The sequence below is a fragment of the Aegilops tauschii genome, chromosome 6 (assembly GCF_002575655.3).
Source record: "Aegilops tauschii subsp. strangulata cultivar AL8/78 chromosome 6, Aet v6.0, whole genome shotgun sequence".
Lineage (NCBI taxonomy): Eukaryota > Viridiplantae > Streptophyta > Magnoliopsida > Poales > Poaceae > Aegilops > Aegilops tauschii.
The window spans coordinates 87,414,307-87,439,569 of record NC_053040.3 but is presented as its reverse complement, the minus strand read 5'-3'; the positions used below and the strand labels follow the sequence as shown (position 1 = coordinate 87,439,569).

Sequence of the window (25,263 nt, the reverse complement as noted above, 5' to 3'; positions counted from 1 at the left end):
AGAGGCATGACATTGCAAAAATCTAAAAATGAAATTGCAATACGGGCATTGATGAGCCGAGTGGAAGAAGAGTCCACGACACTTAAATGGATCACATAAATTTTTACATCTTTTGTTACTGATGGAAGACGCCAGTGGACAAGGAGAAGGGGAAGAGATGCCACAAAAAAAAGGAGAAGGGGAAGAGATGCCACAAAAAAAAAGGAGAAGGGGAAGAGATAATGCTAGAAAGCAGTATGTGGACTCTATCGTTTTGTATGACGTGCCGATAATATTACTAGTTTTCCATTGCCACACACTAAGATCCTTACCATTCACCTAAAAGTACAATAACGTTTTCTCAATATTCATGTTGGCAATAACTTTCTCTGTATTTTAAACTATATACCAGCAATGCAACAAAAATGCTAAGTATTTGCATCTTGCATGGTGCATACTGATTTTTTTTTCTCAATAATCCTAAATGTGCACCTAATGGCCTCTATCTTTCAAACCTTATACGGTAAATATGTGAATACAGAAATATAAGCAACCTAAATAAGAAATATAAATGAGCTACAAAAAGAAATGTGTTGCAAACAGTTCAAATGAAAATATTGTATGTAAGGGCATCTCCAAGCAGACCCAGGACTCTATCTCACTTATAGGGAACACCTAGACTGGCTGGTAGAGGCCCTCGCGTCGCCCCCCGCTAGGGCGACTCCGGCGGTGCCCAAAAACCTAGCCGCCGCCAGCCCGCACTCCCCCCTCCCCTCCCTCCGCCGCCGTCGGGGGATGCTGCCGGTCTAAACCCAGGGGCCGACGGCGATGGCGGAGGACATCACCTCTCTCCCGCGTCTCTGGGGTTGTGCGGGGCCCAGTTCGTATGGAGGCGCGCCCCACTACAACAAGAACCCCCCTTCAGCAACGCATCAATGCGTTGTCGTATGTCCATATAAGTGTTGCTAAGGTCTACACCAACGGATTAATATGCGTTGTCATTGGTGGCGTTGCGAGGGTCTACAACAACGTATATACATGCGTTGGTAAACGGCCTAAATAAGCGTTGTAAGATAGCAACGTATAGATATGCAGCCAAACAACACTTCATATGCGGTGGTGGCTGCCCTACACAAAATGATTTTTGCTACATATCATGAACAATTAATGGTATTTTATATATAGGCATCCAAAATTATTAGCCGATGCCTATGGTGCATAGGAGCCATAATATAGTAAACAGAGAGGTCTCATATATTAAATTGACTATGTTGCATTACAAAGAACACAATCCAAGCATTACAAAATGTACAACTATCTAGTAGCCCAATTCTCAACCTTACAATTAATGTCGCAACTATGCTAAATCATAATGTCTTGAACATTGAACCTAAAAATGACATTCAAGAACATAATGTGGAACTATCTAGGAGGAGCCCCATTGAGCAACATGTAGCGTCCTCTCCTTGTCCGTCGCCACCTTCCGATATCCACCTTGCAGCACCTACCGCCATCAATTTTGCTCTTGCAAGCTCCAAACTACTCATAAAAAAATCCTCTCAGCCGTCCCACTGCACCGTCAAACACCAGCTCCTACCACATTTTCGATGGGTGACACCACAAATGTATGTCCCAGTTCTTCTCCCTTGATCGAACAACAAAAGAGTTGCAGGCTTGCAGCTGCACACACAGCTTGTGTTATGAAAGGCCACAAAACACAATTGCTGTTTTCTAGCTTCCATTCTGTATTGTATCAGATAGAAAAAATAAGTAGTGCAACCTAACAATCACCATCTGATAAGTTACCATGTTTAAGTATTTCAAAAGAAACAATATATATGACAACTCAATAGCCAAACCATTCTCGTTGAAGAAACACATTGAAAGCAAAAGAACAAATTTTACCTAGCTTGCGAGTGATGGTTCCTTTTTCTTCTGCGTAAGTTGTCATAATGTATGTCTGCGTCCAATTGTGAACAAATGCAAGAAAAAATTACAAAATAAAATACGTGATGATGGCAATGAATAGCTTATTCTGAAGTTTTTTGCACTCAGGTACGCAAAATGAATAGAAACAATAGCGAAAGAAGATGGCTCAAAAGAAAACTAGGTTGTTTGTCGTGCATTATGAGATCAGGAACAACATAGAAGAAACAAATAATAGTCGACTAAAACGAATCAAGTGATATATATGAACTTAATCGAACCACAATATGATACAGAATTCTGTAGCAGTAGCAGTTAGCAGTTGTTGTTTGAAAATGAAAATTTTGACATACAATTCAGTTAAAAAATTGGCACACAAGTCATAGCGAATTGAAATGTAAATTTGCTACTAGATCTGTCATGTAGACCATTAATGTTTTAGACTCTCCGTTAATTATTACTTAATTGCGCCATAAAGATATCCCAAGTAAACAAAACAGAATGCTACGTATATTTCTTCCAATAATACAAAATAAATGGTCAACCACTTACAGACTTGATCGGACTTATATAGATTGCAGTGCCGATGGTGATATGAGGACTCTTTATCGAATCCAATGGGAGGACTTGTATAGCATATACAAAAAAAAATTCCACGTCATGACATGAAGCACTCAAGCTCACACAAAAATCTCTTGTAGTTCTTTTTAATTTCTGGTGATTGCGAAAAGCATAATATTACCATGTCTAAATAACTTTTCAGTGCATGGTAGAACATCATATGAATCATGGATGTATATGAAACAAATGGGAAAACTAAACAGTAGTAAAAAAAACCTATGCTTTATGAAGATATTGTTAGAAATAATCTTGAGTTAGTTTAATGAGTTCAAGTTAGTTTTCATGTGGTGCAAATTTTGCAAAAGCTAGCTGCCGTACGTTTAAGAGTACGTGTTGGAGTTGATTTTGCATGGCATGGCCCAGTACGTTTACGAGTCAGTTTAGGACTTAAGGTTTAAGTAAAAGATCAAGGTCGCCGTGTAATTAGATTAGGAAAGTGATAGGTGTCTGTGTAGGACTTGGTCTAGTTGGTCGGTGGCACTTGTGTATATATATATACGTGGGTACAGCCGTGAGTTTTGTAATCGTGGAGAAAACAGAAGAAATAAAGAAAAACAGGGCACAATACGAGCCCTTGGCCATCAGTTTTTCATGCGCGTGTTCTTTGTCTACTTTGATGTGATCGATCCTGTGGGCGCACTTCCAACAGATATGCTTAACTCAATATAGTTGGTCAATCATTGGGATGAAATGCTAGTCTTCTATGTGATCTAAAGTATGGAATGAACCACAGCTACCAGAAAATCAGGCTTTTGTATCAAAACCTCTACAGAAAATACAATCAAATACTCCAAGGTAATCATATTATTATTACTGTTATTATTATTGTGCAAACGGCTGAACAGACCCAAAGAAGGATTATGCAGACCATCATTAGGGGATCCTGGTGGTGGAGGACGTCGCCGAGAGTTGGCCTTGACCACGAGTGTAGCAAAACACTGACCATTACACATCCATCTGCCCCTGAAGCTCTGAGAAATTGAAATCAAACTGCACTAAAGCACGTTAATCCCTCACACAATCAGCCATAGCAAGATTAATATTTTAACACAATCGGCTTATATACACACATCTATTGTCAATAGTTTGAAAACTGATCTGTAGGACAATTTCATAATAGATACACATAGAAGTTGCATCAACAAAAGCAAAATTGGATACGAATATTAAAGGCACAGAGTCACAATCCATAACACAATCACGCTTACTGCAAATATGTAGAGCCTGAGAAACTAACTGAATCACATAACGTTATATACTGGTGGAACAAATAATTAGATACAGTGGACACAACTCTTACCGGGGGACAAGTAAGTATGCTACTAACCTCCACGTCATGACATGCCTGAGATTCATAGAGCTTGGAAATAACATGGTATGCCTGAAGCTAATGTTGAGGCAGCGTTAAGATCCACCAGGTCCTCCTCGGTCAGGATCCTAGTTCTCCGACTGGCCGCTGTTGGAAGACTACCAACACGAACATCACAAATCTGTTGGTTACCATCGGACCGGGCTAGATGCTCACATAATCGGACAAGGCAGTCACCAATCTAGGGTTAGGTTGCATATTTGTTCCAGAGTGTGCCTATAAGAGATGGGAACGGAGAGAGAAAACAGAGAGGACGTAGGATATGGGGGCGTTAATGGCGGATGTGATGAGTTGCAGGGGTAGTCGGCTGACATACCGTAGCTGCGGAGCCACGCCGGCGACCTGTGCCGAAGAGGGTTGTTGCAGGGGCACGTGCTGAGGCACGGAGAACGTTGCCGCGGCGGAGGATCGGTGCAGAACATTGAGGGGATTAGGGGGGCAGGCCGGTAAACAACGGTGTGGGAGTGCGCCGGAGTTGCCCCGAATCAGAGGTGGCGGCGGCACGTTGTGGTGTGTGAGAGAGAGGAATCGGCGGAGAGAGGCGTGGTGGAGAGAAAAGATTTGATTCTTTTTTACAAGGTTGCAACGAGGTGCAGAGAATAAGGTGGGGAGGCGCGTGGGAAGTTAGCCCTTCGTGGGGACGTGGAAGGCTGAACCCAACAACACATTCCATCATCGTTGCTAGATTTGCGTTGCTATAGGTATGTGTTTGTTGTAGTGCCCGATCCGATCGGCACGACGGCGATGGCTACGGCGCGACGGAGTTGGAGGCGGCGCAGGCTGCGGGCACGGCGGCAAGCCCTGTTCGGGCGGCGGCGGCGGCGCACCATTAGCCTTTGGATCGGCGGCGGCGGCATGGAGGGCCTGGTGGTAGCGTCGGCGGCACCTCCAGTCAGATCTGTTCTGGCCGGTGCAGTCGGCGGTGGTGGTCATCTCTTCCTCCAGAGGTGGTCGGCCTGCGGCTGGGTGGTCGGCTCTCGAGATTCGTCATCTAGCCCCGGCTACGAGTCGGGGAGACATAGTTGCCGGTGGAAACCGAGCTATTGGCGGGCGATGGCGGCGTTTTGTGTCGTTACCTTAACGAAGGCATCGTCGTGTAACTGTTGTCGACCCAGTCGTGCTGCTTCGGGGGAAACCCTAGGATCTGGTCTTCCAGATCAAACGATGGCGGTACTACGGTGTTGTTCCTCTCTTGGGAGCATCATTTGTGGAGCAGCGCTGGAAGACAGAGGCAGGAGGTGGAGCGGCTTCGTCTTGCACGGAGCTTCGGTGGAGCTGTCAGGTCATGCCTGGCCGATATGTGCTATGTTGAGTCATGCCTGGTCGGCAGGTGCTACGCACGACAGATCTTCCAGAGTCTTTGCGTCTGGACGGACGAGCGCAGTGCGGGGGTGCCGTTGGGCGCTGTGGTGGTGTCAACAGATGTCCGGATTGACAAGGATGATGTGGATCTCCCTCCTGAAGATGGATCAGTGCCGATGATGATGGCAGCTCCTAAAACGTGTGCATGTGGTGTGCGCTTTAGGTAGGCTGCACGCCTGCACCGGATGTTGGCCCCGATACGTTATGTGGATGGATCGGCGACGACACCAGTTTTAGATAGGAGGAGTGAGAGCACTCCACATTATCGAGTCTGTAGGTGTGAGTGATGGCTTCGGATGGATTGATGTATGTTTTTGTCCGTCCTTTGTGGAATAATTAATAAAGATGGCTACATGCATCAATTAATGCAGAGGCCGGAGGTTTAACCTCCTTCTTAAAAAACATCTCCAAGCAAACCCTCAAATAGCCCGCACACATCCAAACCGAGTTGTTTGAACGTAGTTGCTATTCAACACGAACCCCTATTATCTGCGGACACGTCCGGGCATCCCAATTTTCACAAAACTGACACAAACCAGGGGGAGGTTTGCGGACCTCCGGACCGCCGCCACATACGCATCTAACAACCTGGTCTCACCTAAAACCATCTTCCCAAGCGACCGTACCTCCACCCTTCGCGCCGCATTCATGCCGGCCCAGAGCGAACGCGGCCGGTCACTGGAGCCAGCAATGAAGTTGTTCTAGCGCCGTCCGTGCTACGTCTTCTCGGTCTCCGTGCATGCGCCGCTAGATCAGAAGCACACAACGGTCACAACTCACAACTGACCTCCGGCCCACGCCGGATCGAAGCCAGTGCACGACCTCTCCAAACCCACCAGGTCTAGTGGCTCCACGGGATGCAGCTAAGGTGCCAACTCCATCGGACACAACAACCGGGGATCCACTCAGCGGCGGATCTAGTGGAAGTGCCCTGGGTGCCATGGCACCCCCTCCAAAATTGCAAAATTTTACTATGTGCGTAACACTAAATATCTATGAAGTTGATGCAATTTTAGACCTATTTGCTGACATTATGATAATATTTAGTGTGAATTTTGAACTGTGGCAACCCGAGGCTGGCATTCTAAGGTCCGCCACTGGAGCCACTATCCCACGTGCGGATTGCACTAGCGGCCACCAGACCACCGGGAGAAATCCTGTCGGCACCTTCCGCCGTGCGGCCTTCGGCCGACAGCCTCCTCCGGTGACGAGAGGAAAAGAAGGGTAGACGCGGTCGGCCGCGGCGCAGCCAGTCCACCGCCGGTGCCAACCGGGAGCGACGCGGGTCAGATCTTTTTTGCAGAGCCAGTGGCTAGAAAAAAATTATAGGCTAATGTAGCTTGAAAAAGTCTTATATTATGAAACGAAGGGAGTAGGTAACAAAATATTACAACGAAAAAAGTAAAACGTGCTGAAGGCCACATACAACAAAAGAAAGAACAAACGAGCACGCAGGCTCGATGACAACGACCGATTTGACAAGACACCTTTTGCCGCATGATGTAGCTCGTTCACCACGTGCAGGAGCTTAAGTTCCGTAATGCTTGCGGACGCTTCCTTATCCTTCAGTTACTGTCTGTGGCTCTGTGCTTTCTTTTTCTTCTCTTTTTTTGAGATGACTGTTGTCCTTTCTAGTAACCCTTGTGGTAATGGTTTTGCAGTGGAAATGACATCTCGCTCTCCTATTTAAACACGGGGTGTTTCGATATCTTTCTCTCCTCTCACTCACTTGCCCCGCTGTGAAGAAAAATTAAGAAGAACAGCCAGCCACTGGTTTGAGTCGACGTTGATCGATGTGGCGGCTAAGGATCGGAGAGGAGGCCGGCGGCGAGCCGTGGCTGCGCACCACCAACGCGCACGCCGGCCGCCAGGTCTGGGAGTTCGACCCCGCTGCCGGCGGCGGCGCCCTGGACGGCGTCGACGACGCGCGCCGCGAGTACTCCGGCCGCCGGCACCAGCTCAAGCACAGCGCCGACCGCCTCATGCGATTGCAGGTCCGTCCTACTTTTACTCCATTCCACGTCGTCAGCTGGCTCACTCGTCAGCTAGCTCGCTCGTGATTTCCATTTTACGCTTTTTTGAGACACATGCATGCACGGACGTAAGTTTTGTCAACGTGAATATGCTCGCATGGTTGCTTGGAAGGCCAACTACAGTACTCCCTCTGTTCCCAACAGATGGCGTATAAATTCATTTAAAAAAGATTAACTATTTTTAAGTTTGATCAAATATACACATTATAAATAGTAAGCTCCCTAGATTTGGAGTCTCCTGGTGCATGGGGTTGTGGGAACGCTGGGCCTTTCTGTAAGGTGTTAAATTCATGAATATATTTAAACTTTAAGAATATATTTTAATTTCATGATAATTTCTTCAATTTTCAATCTTATTTCGAATTTATGAACATTTTTTTAATCTACAAATATATTTTTAATTTACAAAATTATCAAAATCCAAGGCCATTTTCTAAATCTTGAACATTTTTTGATTTAACAAACTTTTTCAGATAAAAAAAGGTAGCCGGCTTTTTATGAGCTAGCGGTGAGTGAGCAGAAAAAAACCTAAAGCGAGTGGAGCAAGGAGGTAAGCTGAGCGAGCGAGAGCTTCGCGGCCCGACCTATCTAAACGTTATAGCAGCACTCCCACAATTTTAGTGTGGAATAAGAGCTCCCAAGGTGATTAAAAAGAAGAGCTACCAAGGAGTAAGTTGTTGTAATGGATGTCATCGGCGCTGAAAGAGCCACCAAGGCCTTGCATCCCGGAATTCCCTATATGACGCCCGTTGTAACAAATTGCCAGCAAAGGCACATGGAGACGGTCATGGACAGCCTTACAAGACAACAAGGTCTTGATGCAGTTTTCTTTGTGCTCTTGCGATTTTTCTTTCTGTATTTTCCCTTTTGTTTTCTTCCACTAGTTTTCTTCCGGTTTTTTCTTTTTATTTCCTTATTAAATTCAAATATATTTTTTAAATCTGTTAATATTTTATTAATTAGTCAAATTTTATAAATATTTAAGAAGTTTTCTAAAACTCGTGAGCAACTTCTAAATTTATGATAAAAAAACAACAAAAAAAGTTAAATTTGTGAACACTTATATTTTATTTATTTATTTTTCAAATTTTATCATTTAAAAAATCACAATTTTTTATTTGCAAACATTTTATGGAACTCATGATTTTTAAAAAAAAATCATGAAAAATTTCTAATCTTAAAATAATGATATTACTTAAATCGGTCAAACCCCCCCCCCCCTTTTTTAAGGAAACCCGACTTGAAAGACCAAAGGAAAAAACACAAGAAGAAGAAATTGCTAGGAACTAGAGGAGTGGTGGTTGGTGACAAAGCATATCAGGTTACTAGGATGACCCATGAAGGCGAGCACAATGTGTGTTTCTCTGGAAGTTTTGATGCAGAGAGCATTAAATAGGAGCTCTCTAACATCCCTCGGTGGCAATACAACAAGGACAAAGAAAAAGGGCCAGCCCCGGGTCATCCGCGTGTCTAGCCGTGATGCCAATGTCATCATCATCCATGCAGGCAATCACCGTCTTTGTAGATATCATCACCGAGCATGAAGTTGACGTCCTCACCATGCATTTGGAGTTACCATGTGTCATCAACTTCGTCCAACGCAATGACATGGTCACAACCATCTATAGCAGTCGAGGCATCATGCTCGGCAAATGGCGTGGACATGGATGACTATATCTGACGGGGCTAGAGGTGCCAGAGGAGCTTACCTTTACACTGTCCAAGGCCTCAGAGGTTGTCATTAAGGATGGTGATGGAGACAACATCTAAGAGAACAATTAAAAATGGAAGACAAGAGGGCACAATCAAACATAAAAAATGAAGACAAATAAATACATGTGATTTATAAACAAAATAGACAACATCGTGATTAAAAGATGGGACCATAAAATAATGGAAAGAAAAGGAAAAAATAAAGACGGGAAATTTTGTGGCAGTGTAATCATTGTTGCGGTGATACCATCATTGAAAGATTAATTAGTGGACGAGATGGGAGGGAATATTTCTTGAAACCAACTTACGGTAAAATAAAGTGAAAACAACATAAAAATATTCTAAAATAAAGTATGTTGCAAGGATGGAATTCTAACAAAACATGGAATTTTAAGTTTTTACTCGAAATCTTTGTGAACTATAGAAAAATTAAAAAATCAACAATGAGTAGCAGCAAACAAAAAAATTGTAACAGAGAAAATTGCATGTTTCTAGAACATCACCTTCCCTCATTACCAAAATTTAAAAAGATCAGTTGAATTTTAAAATCGATTCTCAATAGACTTTTCACTATCTCGAATAACAGACATGCATATAATAATGGAATAAAAACAATTAAATTTTGTAATGTAAGGGAATACTGCGTCAAATCAATAGAGTCCACGTGACCCATCAAATTATAAGTACATGAACAATTTTAAATTACATAAACATTTTTAAAGATGTGAATACTTTTTATATTACATGCACATTTTTAAAATAGGTGTACATTTTAAATAGCATGAATGTTTTAAAAAAGGTTTAAGTTATTCCTAAAATTACACTGCTATTAGAAAATATAAACAACTTTTAAATGACATGAACATTTTGTTCCATTCTATTGTTTTTTGAAATAGAAAAACTAAATAAAACTGACTGAAACCTGGAAATTATTGAATAAACAGAAAACCTGAAGGAATAAAAGTCGACCTAAGTGGATGAAGGCGACGGTGGCGGGGTCTGACGGGATCGAGGATGATCCCCGGTCGACGAGCCACATGCCTCAATCGATTCACCTAGCAGCATGGTTTGCATTGGAGTTCTTCTAGATTCGTGAGTGATGGCTGCTATCGTCCATCTCCGGTGTTGCCACGGTGACGATGAAGTCCGACAATGCTTAAGGGATTAGATTTGCACAGGGATCTTGATGGGTCAAATTGCGAATCCTTTTTTATTGGGGTCCTTTGTGCAAAGCTCTAGGACAGCTGTCCCTTTGTTTGTCTTATGGAGCAACCATTTGTGTACTTCCTCTAAAAAAAATCGCTGGAACTCGGTAAATTTTTTTTTTCAGGGGCAACGGAAACCACGCAGCGGAACGCAAGGCGCCCGACTGGGCCGGCCATGGACGAGAGTAGAATCAATTCGGATTAGAGGGGAACCCACGGCCCATTTCTGTACCTCCGTTCCGCTGCGGCTCTGCCGGAGCCGCCGCGGCTCTGCACTCCCACGGCGGCGGCGAGATGACGAACCCCGGAGAAGGCTCTACGTGCTCGCAGCGGACGGTCCCCTCCACGGATTCTGGGCCCTGTCTCACCAGCGCGTAACCACCTACTAACCCTCCTTGCAATTTGCCGTCTCAGCTTGTCTACTTATCCTCTGGAATGCCAATCTGCCGTCTCAGCACAGTTGGAATAAACTAGGAGATGCAAGTCAAATGAATCGTAGGCTTGCTAATTCCGTCAAAATAGGATGCAAAAGTGTTTTTAATCCAATATTTTTTAGTACCGTGGAAGGGCATGCAGAGAATTAGGGTTGCATTTCGATGTGTTTTGCCATATATGAAGAAAAGGAAAATGCGATATGTTGAACACGACATTCCTACTGAGATTATTGAAAATTTATGCGAATTTGTACATGCATTTCTCGCTGAAGGCCATTTTCGCCAGTTAGTTTCATGGAGTTGATTTTGTCTTTAACTAACTCACATGTCATTGCAAAACACTTGCACCTTTTGCAGTTCGCCGAGTTGGGTGCTCCCAAGCTGGACGTTCCTGGTATCAAGCTCCAAGAGCATGAAGATGTCACCGAAGAAGCTGTTTTGACCTCTTTAAAGAGGGCAATTGGACAGTTGTCTGCTCTCCAAGCACATGATGGACACTGGCCTGGGGATATCGCCGGTCCTATGTTCCTTCTGCCGGGCTTGGTAGTTCCTTTCGCTCATATACAACAGTGAACTGGTTAAGATTCCTTAGTTATAGCCTTCTCATGTGTTCTTGCACTAGCATATCTCATCGTATATATCAGCTAACTTCCGAACAAGTTGCTCCCAAACTCTTAGAAAATATAGAACTGTGCCAAATGGCTCTTCGAAGACAGTATCCTCTGTTAGTATCATTCTTCATAATTCTTGGAGAACTAGTGCCTAAGCCTTCTTGCTCAGTTAGTTGCTGCTTATTTTGCAGTTACCGCCTTCAGTGACTTCCTTTTGGTCTTGACGCTTCAGTAAACTTTTGCCTTCCTCTATTGATCTGTTAGAGCTCCTGCATTCCTGTTTAGAAAGGTGTGAAAGATCTGTATCGGTTACCAGCTGAGCGTCACTTTTCTCACTTGGTTTCAGCATTGCAGATATTGTGGCATCTCATTCTACGTTATCCTTTGTTTTGTTGTACTTCTGTATGAGAGAAGTGAGCCATTTGGTTTCCTCACCCTATTTTTATTCAGGTAATAGCGCTGCATTCGACTGGTGCTCTAAATACTGTCTTATCGTCAGAGCATCAGAAGGAGATACGTCGGTATCTCTACAATCATCAGGCAAGGAAATATTCATCTTAACAAAACCTTCTTAACTATGATATTTTTACGCAAACAAAATCTGGCTTTGCAATCCACATGCTGTGTGTTTCATCTCATTCCTTATGTCCACATTACATCTCACTACTACCCTAATGTATATGCCATTACTATTTTTGTTTATGCTTTTCAAAGAAAGGGAAATTTTCCGTGAATTTAAGCGCAGAACAAAGATGGAGGCTGGGGATTGCACATTGAGGGCCCAAGCACCATGTTCGGTTCTGTCCTGAACTATGTTACCTTGAGATTACTTGGAGAAGGATCAGATAGTGAAGATGGAGCCATTCAGTTAGCTCAGAATTGGATTTTGGATCATGGAGGAGCAACCTTTACAACATCATGGGGAAAGTTTTGGCTTTCGGTACGGAGGTTATGCATTGTTTTCTTTTCTGTTATCTGCTTTGGTCTTGTTATTACAAGTGTACTTGTTTCAAACCCAGAGAGTTCTTCTGATGTCTCTACTTTCTTAAGGTTCTTGGTGTATTTGACTGGTCTGGTAACAATCCATTGCTTCCAGAACTATGGTTACTTCCATACTGCCTCCCATTTCATCCAGGTTTGTTTCCCCCTTAAATACCTTTTCGCTTTCTCTTTTGGCTTGTATTTAGTTATCTAGAAATTTTATCATAATGACTAATAACTCAACACTGGCAAAATTTATCATATAAACTGCATGGAATGCTTGTTTGACTGTTAGTGCAGATGATCAGTAGAATATACTGCAAGTATGGTTCTCATGCAGCTGACCCTGGGAAAGTTTATTTGACAGATTGGCAACAAAACCATTTTTCTTTTTTGCAGCAGAACAAAAATCATTTTCTATCATCACAAACTTTATCAGAAGGCAATAATTTTATTATAGTACTCCCTCCGTCCCAAAATAAGTGTCTTTGATTTAGTACAACTTTAGTACAATGTTGTACTAAATTAAAGACACTTATTTTCGGACGGAGGGGTTATATATTATCATAATCTAAAGTTGTACTCCCTCCGTCCCAAAATAAGTGACTCAACTTTGTACTAAATTTTGGGACGGAGGGAGTACTAAATTAAAGACACTTATTTTGGGACGGAGGGAGTATATATTATCGTAATTTCTTACCTTATTATCTTTGCTAAAATGTTCTGCGTCGCACACAGGGCGCATGTGGTCCCATTGCCGAATGGTATACTTTCCCATGTCTTACATATATGGAAAGAGGTTTGTCGGCCCAATTACACCAACTGTATTGAACTTACGGAAGGAGCTCTATAAAGTACCCTATGATGAGATTGATTGGGACAAGGCTCGCAACCAATGTGCTAAGGTTTGTTGGAACTTGTTTCGTCGTGCATGTGCCAAACCAGTAACAACATAAAGTAACTTCATGTTATTATGCTATTGAGAAGTTTCTGCTCTGCATGGTTTTTGATCTGTAAACGGACATGGCTCCTGTGTCAGTATCACACATTTTTATTTATTACTTTAGGTAGAGATCTCCATGCGGAATATAATAATAAAATATTGCTTGACAGATTTTATTATAACTTACTGTAGGAGGATCTGTACTGTCCTCATCCACTGGGACAAGATATCTTATGGACCACTCTTCACAAATTTGTTGAACCAGTTCTGTCACATTGGCCTGGAAGCAAATTGAGGGAGAAAGCTTTGAAAAATGCCATGCAACATATTCATTACGAAGATGAGAACACCCAATATGTTTGCAGTGGTGCTGTAGGGAAGGTATATTTAAAATCATGCTGGTTTCTGAAAAAAAAGGCATGCGGTTATTTATTTTTGTTCCTTTTTTCTTTTGACATTCCTGTTTTCAGTTGATTATTGTGAAAAATGAAAAAAGAAAAACTGTGCAGGTACTGAATATGCTTTGTTGCTGGATAGAAGATCCTAACTCAGAGGAATTCAAACTTCATATTCCAAGGATCTATGATTATTTGTGGGTTGCTGAAGATGGCATGAAGATGCAGGTTATTCTTTATGTTGTCATGGACCCCATAGCTTCACATGTGCACTTAACTTTAGTTAAATAGCACTGCGAGTTACTCTACATTTTCAGTTAGCACAGTGTCTATTTTTGTCATTTAGTAATTTGGTCCGGGCATACCGTCTTCAAACATACGTAACACTATTCTGTAATCTGGAGAGATACTAAGATATAGTTAATCTTTTCTTTTGGCTTGCTATGCTAATATAATACCAGTGAAATGGTCCTGTCACCGTAGGGTTATAATGGCAGCCAGCTTTGGGACACAGCTTTTACAGTTGAAGCTATACTGGCTACGGAACTCACAGAAGAGTTCTGTCCTACTCTTAAACTAGCCCATGACTACATAAAAAATTCACAGGTAAATTTCTGATGCTTAGTTTTCTGGCCAGATTAGGTCATCGTTTGACTCCATTTCTGTTATGTGTTCTGTGAAAGATTCTTCACGACTGCCATGGAGATTTGAGTGACTGGTATCGTCATATATCTAAAGGTGCATGGACCTTTTCAACCGCTGATCATGCTTGGCCTGTATCAGATTGCACTGCAGTAGGATTAAAGGTATTGCCACCATTCCAAAATTTATATCGCCCATTAGTCTATGCAGACAAACTTTTAGAATTTTGACCACTAACTTTCATATGTATTTAACCTTTTTCGCTTGAAAATAATATTAACAGAAAAGAGTCCATTCATCAGGCCACTAACCATAATAACTCTCAAGTTGTAGTATATTCTTTTGTGATGTTGTGGTCTTCACAATTTATGAAATTCCTTCTTTTCTTTCATCAGGCCTCATTGTTGTTGTCAAAGATTTCTCCGGAAATGGTTGGCGTACCAATAGAAGCCAATAGACTTTATGATGCTGTCAATTGTCTGCTTTCTTGGATGGTATGCATATCCCCTTTTCAAACCTCTAAAGCTACTCGACGGAGTCAATAGTTCACTTATGCTCTATGCTCTTACAGATTTATCTATGAATTTTTTTTGCATATATGTTTGTTTAAATTTTCTCGAACAATATGCTTGTTTAAATTGGGTGGAACTAATTATTGTCGGATAAACCGTTTTTTACAGAACGGAAATGGTGGCTTTGCATCATATGAACTCACCAGGTCTTATGCCTGGCTGGAGGTGAGTTACAACTGTAATGAGGACTCTACACATTCAGCCCTTTGTAAATAGTGTTTTGCAATTTGACATGCTTTTAAAACTGTTCAGTTTCTCAATCCTTCTGAGATCTTTGGGGACATAATGATTGATCATCCGTAAGATGTGACAACCCTATTCTTGTTATTATGCTGATTTGTCGTGTTTAAGAGAAACTGAACTGAGATGTGATTAAACTCGACTGGCAGTGTTGTTGAATGTACTTCGGCAGTGATCCAGGCCCTGGTTGCATTCAGAAAGCACTACCCTGAGCATCGAAGGGAGGAGATTGACAAATGCATCCATAAAGCCGATAACTTCATTCTGAGTATTCAAAGGAGTGACGGCTCATGGTTAGTGTTGAAAAACTCCATTTCGGAATAAGAGAATATATCTGCTGCTACTGTTGTTCGTGCTTTTGGTGTTTCCACTCAAACACAGAAGCTGCTGCTGTTATTGCTCATTGCTCTCTCTATTCGCAACAGGTATGGCTCCTGGGGTATTTGTTTCACCCATGGGGCGTGGTCTGCAGTGAGGGGATTGGTCGCTGCTGGAAGGACATTCAAGAACTGTCCGGCTATCAGGAAGGCATGCGGCTTCTTGTTGTCGAAAGAGGTTCCTTCTGGTGGCTGGGGAGAAAGCTATTTGTCATGCAGGGATAAGGTACATTCATTTCTTCCTAGGAGGTAATGCCTATTGATGGATGTCCGTATGCAGCGATTCAACCTGGAAACAGATCGGTCCTATATTGATCATAAGTATGAAGCCCAAGTTTACTGTTAGCTCAGACTTAGCAGTCATGTTGAGATCTGTTAACAACCAATAAGAAGGGCCTCTACATGATGGCCTCTACTTCTTAGAAGGGAGAAATATCATATGCGGATCTTGATGTATAAGAAGTAACACACGAGGGACACTAGCTTGAGATAAAAATTAATTATTCATTCGTATACAATCATGAGCTGGTTGTTTTATAATATATGATACAAAAGGATTGTCCTGTTCGTCCTAAGAGTTTGTCTTCAATTCCTCAGCAAAACAAATTATGCTTCAAAATATCAATCAACCAGTAAAGCAAAAAAACCAAACATGCATGCATTCTTCTGATTTTTTTTATGCAAAAGAGAATTTCTCTGATCTGAACATTCTTTCTTAAATTTCTGCAAATAGGTTTACACTGAACTTGAAGGAAGGCGCCCCCATGTAGTCAACACCAGTTGGGCCATGCTGGCCCTAATTGATGCTGGGCAGGTTCTTTGTGTTTTATTTTCCCTTTCTCCTTGATTTGACATTGTTCATTGAGGTATTCGCCGTGCTCATTGGTATCTGCATTTCAATTTCCGTTGGAGCAGGCCGAGAGAGACCCAGGGCCTCTGCACCGGGCAGCGAAGGTCTTGATCAACCTACAACTAGAGGATGGAGAGTTCCCTCAGCAAGTAAGTATTCCACGAACCGAGCAGTGGCACTTTCTTTTCTTGTAAGGGCACTCTCATGAAAATCACTGTCAAAACCGCCTGCTGCTTAGATTCCAGACACTGATTAACCGGCAATCCTGCATTCAGTTGCTGTTCTGTCTGCGTTTGTTTGTTCATCGCTGTTGGAATTTTGTGCCACAGGAGATCATCGGCATCTTTGCCAGGAACTGCGCCATCACCTACTCCCAGTATCGGAACATCTTCCCTATCTGGGCGCTTGGAGAGTACCGCTGCCGCGTCCTGGGCAGCGGATCGCCAGAGGGACATGGCGATGCCTAGCTGCTGATCCGAGTCAGAAGCGCAGCAGTGCAGGTCACACTATCTGCAACTGAAAATCCATACATACTGGTACGTACATACCTTCTCAAGGCAGAAAAATGGTAGGCAGAGGAAGGAACTGTACTTGCAATATTATTGTACACTATCAGAGTCTAAACAAATGATTGGTGTATAATTATGGAATATAAGAAGTCCCTGAAAAGATGATACCAAGATGCTTATGTGCATGTTCTTTTTTTTCTTCCAAACCTGCAGTTCATTTTTCACCTGATGCCTGCAGTCTCCTGTGCTCATGTTTTTAGACCTACTGCCTTAGGCTTTAGGGACAGTAATGGTGGCATGCCCCCCTCGTCCGATTTAAAATCAACGGACGGATCGACAGGAACGGTAACGGCACCCACACGACAGAGCATGAACAGTGCCCGGCGCTACGGGGCGATGCACAGTGCCTGGCCAGGTTATGCCGCGGTCATTGGATCTGTGTCCCACCCATTGCCGGTCCTCTTGCAATGGCTGGCACCACCGCTACGGCCGTGCGATGTCATCATCAAGAATTTAAAACCATGATCAGTTACAGTTGGAGAAGCCATTCAGAAACATAGCAAGTTCAGAATTATTCAGACAAATGGCTAATGATGGATCAAAATCTTTCTCCATGGCAACACAACTGGGTCGATTTGATCCTAAGTCTGTTCGTGTGCGCCTTTATTCTAGGCATTGCCAAAACCATAGGCCTCTAGACAGGCAACGGCGTCAAAGCAAAGTAAATTCAGCATTACGATTTTCAGGCCGAAGAAACGGCGTTGATCGCGTGACAAAATCACGCACCCAGTGGACCGGAGCCATCATCAGTGCATCCGGTCGAAGTGCGAGGCATGGTCGTAGGAAGGCTTTGGGAGCTGGAGCTCGCTGTCATGGTCCCCCAAGCGCTCGAAGACCTGGAACCGCGGGTGATCATCGAGGGGCTGGCTGCCGTCTAGCCAGAGCCCCGTCGATGATCCCAGCGCGTGCATCGCGGGGTTGGGGGCGCCGGCAATGGCTGCCACCCCAGAGTGCATCTGGGGACTTGGCTGGAGGTTGGCAGCACCCACTGGGTTGCTTGACAGAAGAGAGAGAGCATGCTGAAGATCCGGGGCTCCACTGGAGTCGGAAGCAACAGCAGAAGCTTGGACACCTGGAAGGGTAAACAAGTAGAACAACTTTTAGTGCTAATGTTCATCACCAAGGAAAAGATTCTTTGGAGTGCCTAAACATACTTAAGAATATAATCGCCGCAGATGCAGAGTTACTGTGCAATGGAAAATCTCAATTAGTTCTGAAGTTATCATTACTTTACTAGTAAAGATGAAACCAAATTTTTCATGATTCTATAACAGACTATTGTTTTATTTATTTATTCTGGCCCCAAGGCTTGCCTGCATGTGCCTCATTATCAACAACTTTCCAGTATAAAAAACAAAAACAAAGCACTATTAAAAATTCGTCTGAGCAACTCAATCATGCCAGACTATGACAAATAAGGTAATCCACAGTCTCTTCCGGACCCAAAGCTATAGTCTCAAATGGTACTACTAATCATAGTTTCTGGTAAATGTCAGAACCAAATCAGTACTAAGAGGGCAGGCTGACAGCTCTTCTTAAGGTGGATCTGTGAAGTACAATCATCTACGAGGAAGCAAATTCAGTGAAAAGAGCATGATTAACCAGAGGTTGCTAAAATAAGGGTAGGTGACTAGAGCTCCTTGAAAAGATAAAACATGGAGAAGAATGGACCTAGCAATCAGGTCCTCAGATTACAAAAATAAGGACCATGTATATAGTCATATGTTGCAAACTAAACTTACCTAATAAAATGTTGAAATGAAACAGCTATATGTTCAGAAAGTGCAGAAAGCTTCATGTCAGTTATGTTAACTCGAAAGAACAACCAACAAACAGCTACAAATTAGAAGAAACATCCTAATTTCATAAGGTGGTTCTGTGGAAAAAACACGAAGAAGTGCATTTATCTATTCTTGTTTTAGTTAGGAATTGTAGGAAGAAGAGTTTACATGTAAGTGATGACCTTTATATGGTCACTTTTTCACCATTTCGTTTGGAAATTCATTCATAAGCGGGGAAATACCTTGATTAGGGAACTTTGTACAAGTTCCCTTGAATGCCATGAACCCATCGAAACCATGATGTGCACCATGTGGCATAATATTGTCCGACATCTGCTGACTAGATAAATGTATCCCATGAACACCTGCAGCAGTTGTTGGTTTTAACCAAGGAGCTTTTGTGTGTGTAACTTTGAAGCCTCCTGGGTCATCCCATGAAGAACTTCCACAGCTTCTCATTTGAACATAAGGAGCCTGACCAAATAGGAAATTTGGCTGTTGCCTTGCATCTGTTCAAATCATTACAAAAGTTTTAGCACAAAATGTTAATAAGTCAGAAATGTAACTGCTTCCATAACTCCAAATCCTCAATTTGTTTGTACAATTATGTGTTTGTTTTTCCTTTTCTGAATCACTATACCATTGACGCAATAACATAATTATAAACAGATAAAAGTACAAAAATGTTTTGAGTAATCCAAAGTGAAATGAATAGTACATTGGGCACAACTCCTTAAAATAGGGACAACTACTCCCTCCGTTCCAAATTACTTGACCCATATTTATCTAGACACGAATGTATCTAGACACTAAACAAGTATAGATATATCCGTATTTAGACAAATTCAAGTCAACTAATTTGGAACGGAGGGAGTACAATTGTTATCCATTAATTCCCATCAACAGGAATCATCATAAATTGTTCCTATCAACAGAAACCCTCACAGATGGCAGTCACCAGGATCACAAAGAGCCTTTCTGATATCACAGTTACGAAAATTGTGACTAATTTTTTACATTATGACTAGCGAGGAAATTTGAATCAACAAAGAAATTGACCATTTCAAACACAAAAAATGCTCTACCCTAGTAATTTTTTGTGCCGCTGAGTAGGCGTGACTATGCGTGGCTGTTTTAGGACATATGTAAGCATCTTACTTAACGCATGAATTTTACAAAACATAAGGCAAATACAAGCCTAGTAACCTACCATAAAACATCGTAGACATCCTTGATGAACTGAAAGAAATTGCTTCTGGCTGTGGCTTCCGCCTGCGGGAATTATGATCATTGAGACGCCTACGGCAGCTTCGCTTTTTCTGGTCAAACTCAGCTAAAGCATGAAACCTAGAAACAAGTGGAAAATCAAAGAAGAGAAAGAAACAGATCAGACCAACGGAGTTTTTTTGTGCTCAAGGATGTCACTGTTTGCAATCTAAAGCATCTCACCGGCTGCACTGTTGGCAAAAGCGTCGCTCCAGACCAGCGACAACAACTTTCGGAGCCTTAGAGTGAAGTTCACAGACTCTGTGCTTTCGATGGTAATCTTTAACAGAAGAGAGGTCGACTTTGCAGCCTTCAACCTGACAGTACGAGTTATGTGGCTTCTGTTGTTCCGCCTTTGCCTTCTTGCCCAAAGCAGGAGATTTGTTTGGCGCGCTCGCAGCACCCGATGGCGAGCTCTTGACATTCTGCCCTCCACAGACATCCTCGAAGTAAGTTCTCTTGCCAAGCTTCAGGCCGATCACCGGCTCTCCACTGCTCACTGCCACCACAGGCGACGGAGATGTTCCAGTTCTCGTGTTATCAACTTTACCCAGCTCGGTGTTCTTGCTCGTGTTCCTATCAGGGTTTTTGACAGGCGCAAATCTGAACTCCATGTTGTTCCCAGCCCTGTTCGAAGAATCGATCGACGCGGACATGGAGCTCTTGGAAGAGCCATACCCCATCTCTGAGCTGGAAGAGAAGGTGCCGCTACCGCCAGAAGAATGGAGCGGTTCATTCCCCATGGTAGCCGCAACGGCGGCAAATCTTGGATCGGCCTGCATCGCGTTCTTGGGGTTCTCGCCTATCGGCGGGAAATTCTCCCAGTCCCACAGCACCGAGCTCCTCTGGTTCCACTCCATCCCGAACGAGCCCATGCCAGAGCCCGAGATCTCCGGTGCCGCTGCTCCTACTCGCACGTCAAAGCTGCTGCCACTGAAGCAACAGAATGGAACACAAAGAGGTGAGGAGCAGAATTAGCAAGCTTGCAAATCAGGACCAATTTTTTTGCACTTGGAAAAGTCAATGATGATGAACAGCTTAGAACACATATGAGCACTGAGAGTAAGAGAGAAGAGGTACACAAAGATGCTAGTATCATCAGATGAATGAGTGAATGCCGTGTACTACTGCGCAACAGAGAGTATGCAGAGTACCTTCTTCACAAGTGGAATCGTCAGTTATGGCAAGAACATCATGAATTCATGATTCCATTTCCCCAGCAGCAAGAGAGACAAAAAAGGAGAACACACAAGTACCTTGATGAGGGACCAAAGATCAAGTTGATATCTTCCCTTCACTTCTTTCTCCTCCCTCCCCAAGAAAATAACAGGCAACCAGCAGAACTCTTCCTCCTCCCGCAGGCCCGGAGCACCTGCCTCCCCAGTCAGCAGCGCGCCAGAGAACAACGGAGCTCCCCGGCGAGCCGTGCCGGCGACGACGTCGGCGGAGCAGGCGGCCCCATCAACCGGAGAGAAGCTCTGCTGCCTCAGGCCCTCCGCACAAGGTCTGCCTCCCCCTCAAATCTCATCCCTGGCCGATGAGATGAGATCTAGTATATCACCTTGAAAGAAACCCAAACCCAATCACGGCATCAGCAACCACCCCGGCGCTGGACCCTACGCCGCATCATGACAACCACCCCGGTCTCACTCGCCCCAATCAAGATCTTTCACCGCCCCCCCCCCCCCCCCCCCCAAGCCCAGAGAAAAACTACCACTACTGGAGTACTGGTACTGGTACCTCAGGGCTGCATTATTTGCTCCACGTTGCCTCTGCGCCACCCTCCACACGGATCAAATCAAATCAAACCCCTTTGGGATGGGACGGCGGAGGGACAGGCCTGAGGGAGTGAGGGAGGGAGGGGGAGAACCTATACCACATCAAGTCAGCTGCTTTTTCTGTGGGGGAAGAGGACCCCTTTTTACCAGTCTACTAGAGGGGAAAGAACTGCTCATGCCACCCATGGTGTACTGTGTACTGTGTGTAATGGAAAGGGAGATCAATCAAGAATCTTACTGGCGCCTCCTCCTTTTTGCTCAAGAATCTTTGTCTCCTCCCTCTGCCTGGCAGGCACTTGGGAGAGAGGATGAGGGCCTCAGGAAATCAGCAAAGGAGGGCAACCAGATAAGGAAGACAAGACTCACAATAACCCAGTGCACACCACACACCACACACACAAATGAGCTAACTTTTTTTCATGTCATGCCCCACCTGAGTAGGCCTGGAATGAACAGAAAGTGACCAGTGGGGATGGATTTGGATGCCTCTACTGCTAGTCTGCTAGTGCATCTTCGCACAGCAACAACCAGGCACATGCCCTCCCTGACACCATCCCCAAGAGGGCTCAGGGGTCAAGAAAGACAGCTAGGCTTCTTAAGCTACTAACCTCGCCACCTGTTTACTGTTACCTCTTCTACTACCAATAGTGCTACTTGTAGGTATCTACTGTACAGCAAAATCTCCAGTAGAAAAGCAGCAACCTTTTTCGGGTGTGCTGTGGTTCAGGACTCATTAGGGCATGTACAATGGTGGCATATGGATACAGATGTCCCATAACAAAAGATAGTTTGAAGCATCTACAGTTTTTTTTTTCTTCCCAATGTAAGCTATCACTAGTGGGCCTCATCAAGAAATAGAAAATAAAGACTCTAGTACATATGCATCTCTACTCTTCACTCCAATGTTTTCGGCTTTTTATACCGGACCACACTTTCTCTCTCCAAACACTCGCCTCCTGCAGAGGATCCCGCTTCCCTATCCAAACCTACTTTACTTGATATTCGATCCTACATGGCGTGCGAGACATCACCCTGTGGCTATGCATTGGCCATGCCCTTAGAGTTCCTCGACAGATGTGTCATCACCTCCGAGAATGACAAAGCACAAACATTTGAACCATTGAAAAAGGTAGCGCGCTACAAGATTTAGCGCCGTCCTTCTCTAGATCCTATAGAAGTTATGGAAGTGTTGTGCACACGATGCTATAGATTACGATCCCAGTACGACGCTATATCGAGCGGAGTCTGATGATTTGGCCTGGTACATCAAAGGCTGGTATGTGACGGCGTGCCAAAATCGTCCAAGATGTATCGTTGGCATAGCAATGCTCTAGAAGTTATAGCGTGCTATATTTGAAAATTGCGTTTTGCATAAACATGTCAAATATATCACAAAATTCAAGGCTTCCCTAATTTGCAAGGATGGGGACTCGGGGCGAAAATGGAATGAGGCCGACACCGCTATTTGGAGATGGGATGAAGAGAGGTTGCTCTCACATGGTGGCTGGCTTGCTTGAGTTGGGGGTGTAGCCGACACCGCTACTTGGAGACGGGATGAAGAGAAGCCGCCATCGCTCACGAACCGCCGCCGCCGACGCCGCTACTTGGGGATTGGATGAAGAGAAACCGTTGCTGCTCACGAACTGCCGCCGCCGCCTCCTTCGCTCACGAGTCACGAACGACGCTGACGCCGCTTCTTGGTGACGGGACGAAGAGAAGTTGTCGCCGCTCACGAACCACCGCCGCCACCGCCTTCGCTCACGAGTCATGAACGCCGCCGCCGCCGCCGCTACTTGGAGACGGGATGAAGAGAATCAACCACTGCTCATGAACCATCGCCACCGCCACCTTCGCTTACGAGCCACGAACGCCGTCGCCGCCGCTATTTGGAGACGGGATGAAGAGAAGCGACCACTGCTCATGAACCATCGCCGCCGCCACCTTCGCTCACGAGTCACGAACGAGGCCGACCTGCTACTTGGAGATGGGGTGAAGAGAAGCCGATACCTTTCACGAAGCGCCGCCGCCTTCGTTCACGAGTCACGAACAGCGCCGACGCTGCTACTTGGAGGCGGGATGAAGAGAAGCAGATGCCGCTCACGAGCCACGAACAACACCACCGCCGCCGCCTTCGCTCACGAGTCACGAACAACGCCGCCGCTGCCTTCGCTCACGGGACACGAACGACGCAGTTGCCGCCGCCGCCCTCAATCATGAGTTGGTGGGAAACTTATGACGAGTTTGCTAGGTTAGGTTGTATGCGTTGCTATATGGGCTGTTGTATGGGTTGTGTCTGAGAGGGAGCGGGGGTGAGTTGGTGGCGATGTGATGGGCCGCTGTGTGGCACACGCAAAAACGCTACAACGTTATTTCATTTAGCGTCGAAATAGTGCGCTATAGCGCAAATAGCGCAAATAGCGCCGTGGTGAACCAATTAGCTAAAAGCGTAACGTGGCCTTTGCTGATACGCTACAGCGACGCGTCAAAATAGCGCGCTATTTTTTTCGTTGATCCGAGTAACCCATGTTACCACATTGGGAAGGATAAGGAGGAGGGGAAATGGGTTGCCACATTGGGAAGGATAAGGAGGAGGGAAAAGGAGTGGCAAGCATGAGTGACACCACCTGCACATCGGACAGAGTTCATGGACTCAGTGGATACATTCATATGCTTTTCTTTATCTCTTCTGTGCTTGTGCTGTCTATGTGCTACTCCACTTGTGTGCTTTTGGTTGGATTAAGAGGTGTGGATGCCTGCCTTTAGGTTCTGTTGGTATGGTTCTTAGGTGGTGTGGCTTCCTTTGCTTGCCATCACACATTTTTTATGTGGATGTTTCAAACAAGTTCCAAGGACCCATTCTTGTTTTTAGCTCATGGCAGGCAACCAATTATTGGTGTCACTCAGTGGGCGACTGTACATAAAGGCTATGTGATTAATTGGCCCCATGGCTTTTCAAAAAAAAAAAACACCTCTGTTTTTATTTCTTTTGATATTAAACCAAAAGTTTATGAACCTATGTTGTGCTTGGATGAGCTGACACCACAGGGTTTTAGTTCAATTGCTTGGTTTGGAATGCAATCCAAGTGCATTTTTATCATGGTGGTTACTTCATTAAGTTATTATACGGATGGTGAGGAAAATAAGGTTGTCAATTCTTGGGAGATAAGCCATCCACATTGCCTCTTCATTGCAGTCCGGAGCTACAAAATTTAAGAAGACGATGATGGGGACGACGACGACAACGACGGCGATGATGCCGACATAGCTGGCAGCTTGACACCGATAACAACCACTGAAAAACAAAAACCATAACTGCAACATGGATTCAAGCAGATGGTTGTCTGGCACTAGATCCATGATCTGAAATGACTGCTCCCGAGTGCAGATGTGTACAGGCAATTGGTCTCAAGTTTTCAGTACATCGACTCAGATTGCCAGTGCTCCAAAGCCTACTGCTAGTGTATGGCCGCCATGGCTACTTGGATGGCCTATGGTGCATAGGTTACCAATGTGTTCCATCGGAGTGAAAATGCATTCAGAAATGCTTTGTTTGGCATGCAAAAAAAAAGGTTGTTATGAAGCACAGCTCTAAGTCTAGAGACCGAAAAAAAAGACT

General features: G+C 44.2%; 2 protein-coding genes and 1 long non-coding RNA gene across 6 annotated transcripts; 1 reads left to right on the top strand and 2 right to left on the bottom strand.

The window, feature by feature from the left end:
* Nucleotides 1-1,214: 1,214 nt before the first annotated feature.
* On the bottom strand, nt 1,215-2,361 carry LOC141025544 (uncharacterized). Its single transcript, XR_012187247.1, has 2 exons — nt 1,885-2,361; nt 1,215-1,722 (listed from the first exon to the last, which is right to left on the bottom strand). It is a non-coding gene; the product is annotated as an uncharacterized lncRNA (long non-coding RNA).
* A 4,606-nt stretch (nt 2,362-6,967) lies between these two features.
* LOC109772962 (cycloartenol synthase) lies at nt 6,968-25,253 on the top strand. Of its 3 annotated transcripts, XR_006665058.2 has the most exons (20): nt 6,979-7,251; nt 10,334-10,582; nt 11,000-11,185; nt 11,704-11,793; nt 11,999-12,193; nt 12,304-12,388; nt 12,973-13,139; nt 13,370-13,558; nt 13,687-13,800; nt 14,056-14,178; nt 14,256-14,378; nt 14,610-14,708; nt 14,895-14,951; nt 15,039-15,085; nt 15,176-15,319; nt 15,452-15,629; nt 16,137-16,217; nt 16,319-16,402; nt 16,583-16,789; nt 24,841-25,253. XR_006665058.2 is itself a non-coding variant. In XM_020331671.3 (19 exons), exons 1-19 carry the CDS (start codon nt 7,051-7,053, stop codon nt 16,718-16,720), a joined length of 2,550 nt encoding a protein of 849 aa, XP_020187260.1. In that variant the 5' UTR covers nt 6,979-7,050; the 3' UTR covers nt 16,721-16,947. The 3 variants fall into 3 exon arrangements, 2 of the variants coding, with proteins under 2 accessions (XP_020187261.1, XP_020187260.1); XM_020331671.3 differs by lacking the exon at nt 24,841-25,253 and having other exon boundaries at nt 16,583-16,947; XM_020331672.3 differs by lacking the exons at nt 10,334-10,582; nt 24,841-25,253 and having other exon boundaries at nt 6,968-7,251; nt 16,583-16,947.
* Nucleotides 17,262-22,115, bottom strand: LOC109772963 (squamosa promoter-binding-like protein 3). 2 transcript variants are annotated; one of them, XM_020331676.4, is made up of 5 exons: nt 21,886-22,115; nt 20,053-20,802; nt 19,814-19,950; nt 18,846-19,112; nt 17,262-17,894 (listed from the first exon to the last, which is right to left on the bottom strand). In XM_020331676.4, the coding sequence occupies exons 2-5, from the start codon at nt 20,742-20,744 to the stop codon at nt 17,569-17,571; spliced, it is 1,422 nt and encodes a 473-aa protein (XP_020187265.1). In that variant the 5' UTR covers nt 20,745-20,802; nt 21,886-22,115; the 3' UTR covers nt 17,262-17,568. The 2 variants fall into 2 exon arrangements, with proteins under 2 accessions (XP_020187265.1, XP_020187264.1); XM_020331675.4 differs by having other exon boundaries at nt 21,126-21,966.
* Nucleotides 25,254-25,263: the final 10 nt, after the last annotated feature.

What these genes read in the sequence shown, in the direction of transcription:
- LOC109772962 (XM_020331671.3), top strand. Translation starts at nt 7,051, where the DNA reads ATGTGGCGGCTAAGGATCGGAGAGGAGGCCGGCGGCGAGCCGTGGCTG. An exon ending in TGTTCCTTCTGCCGGGCTTG is followed by an intron (nt 11,186 to 11,703) that starts GTAGTTCCTTTC and finishes ATTTTTATTCAG; the next exon opens with GTAATAGCGCTGCATTCGAC. An exon ending in GGGGAAAGTTTTGGCTTTCG is followed by an intron (nt 12,194 to 12,303) that starts GTACGGAGGTTA and finishes TACTTTCTTAAG; the next exon opens with GTTCTTGGTGTATTTGACTG.
- LOC109772963 (XM_020331676.4), bottom strand. Translation starts at nt 20,744, where the DNA reads ATGGGCTCGTTCGGGATGGAGTGGAACCAGAGGAGCTCGGTGCTGTGG. An exon ending in GATGTCTACGATGTTTTATG is followed by an intron (nt 19,113 to 19,813) that starts GTAGGTTACTAG and finishes TGATTTGAACAG; the next exon opens with ATGCAAGGCAACAGCCAAAT. An exon ending in TACAAAGTTCCCTAATCAAG is followed by an intron (nt 17,895 to 18,845) that starts GTATTTCCCCGC and finishes TTACCCTTCCAG; the next exon opens with GTGTCCAAGCTTCTGCTGTT.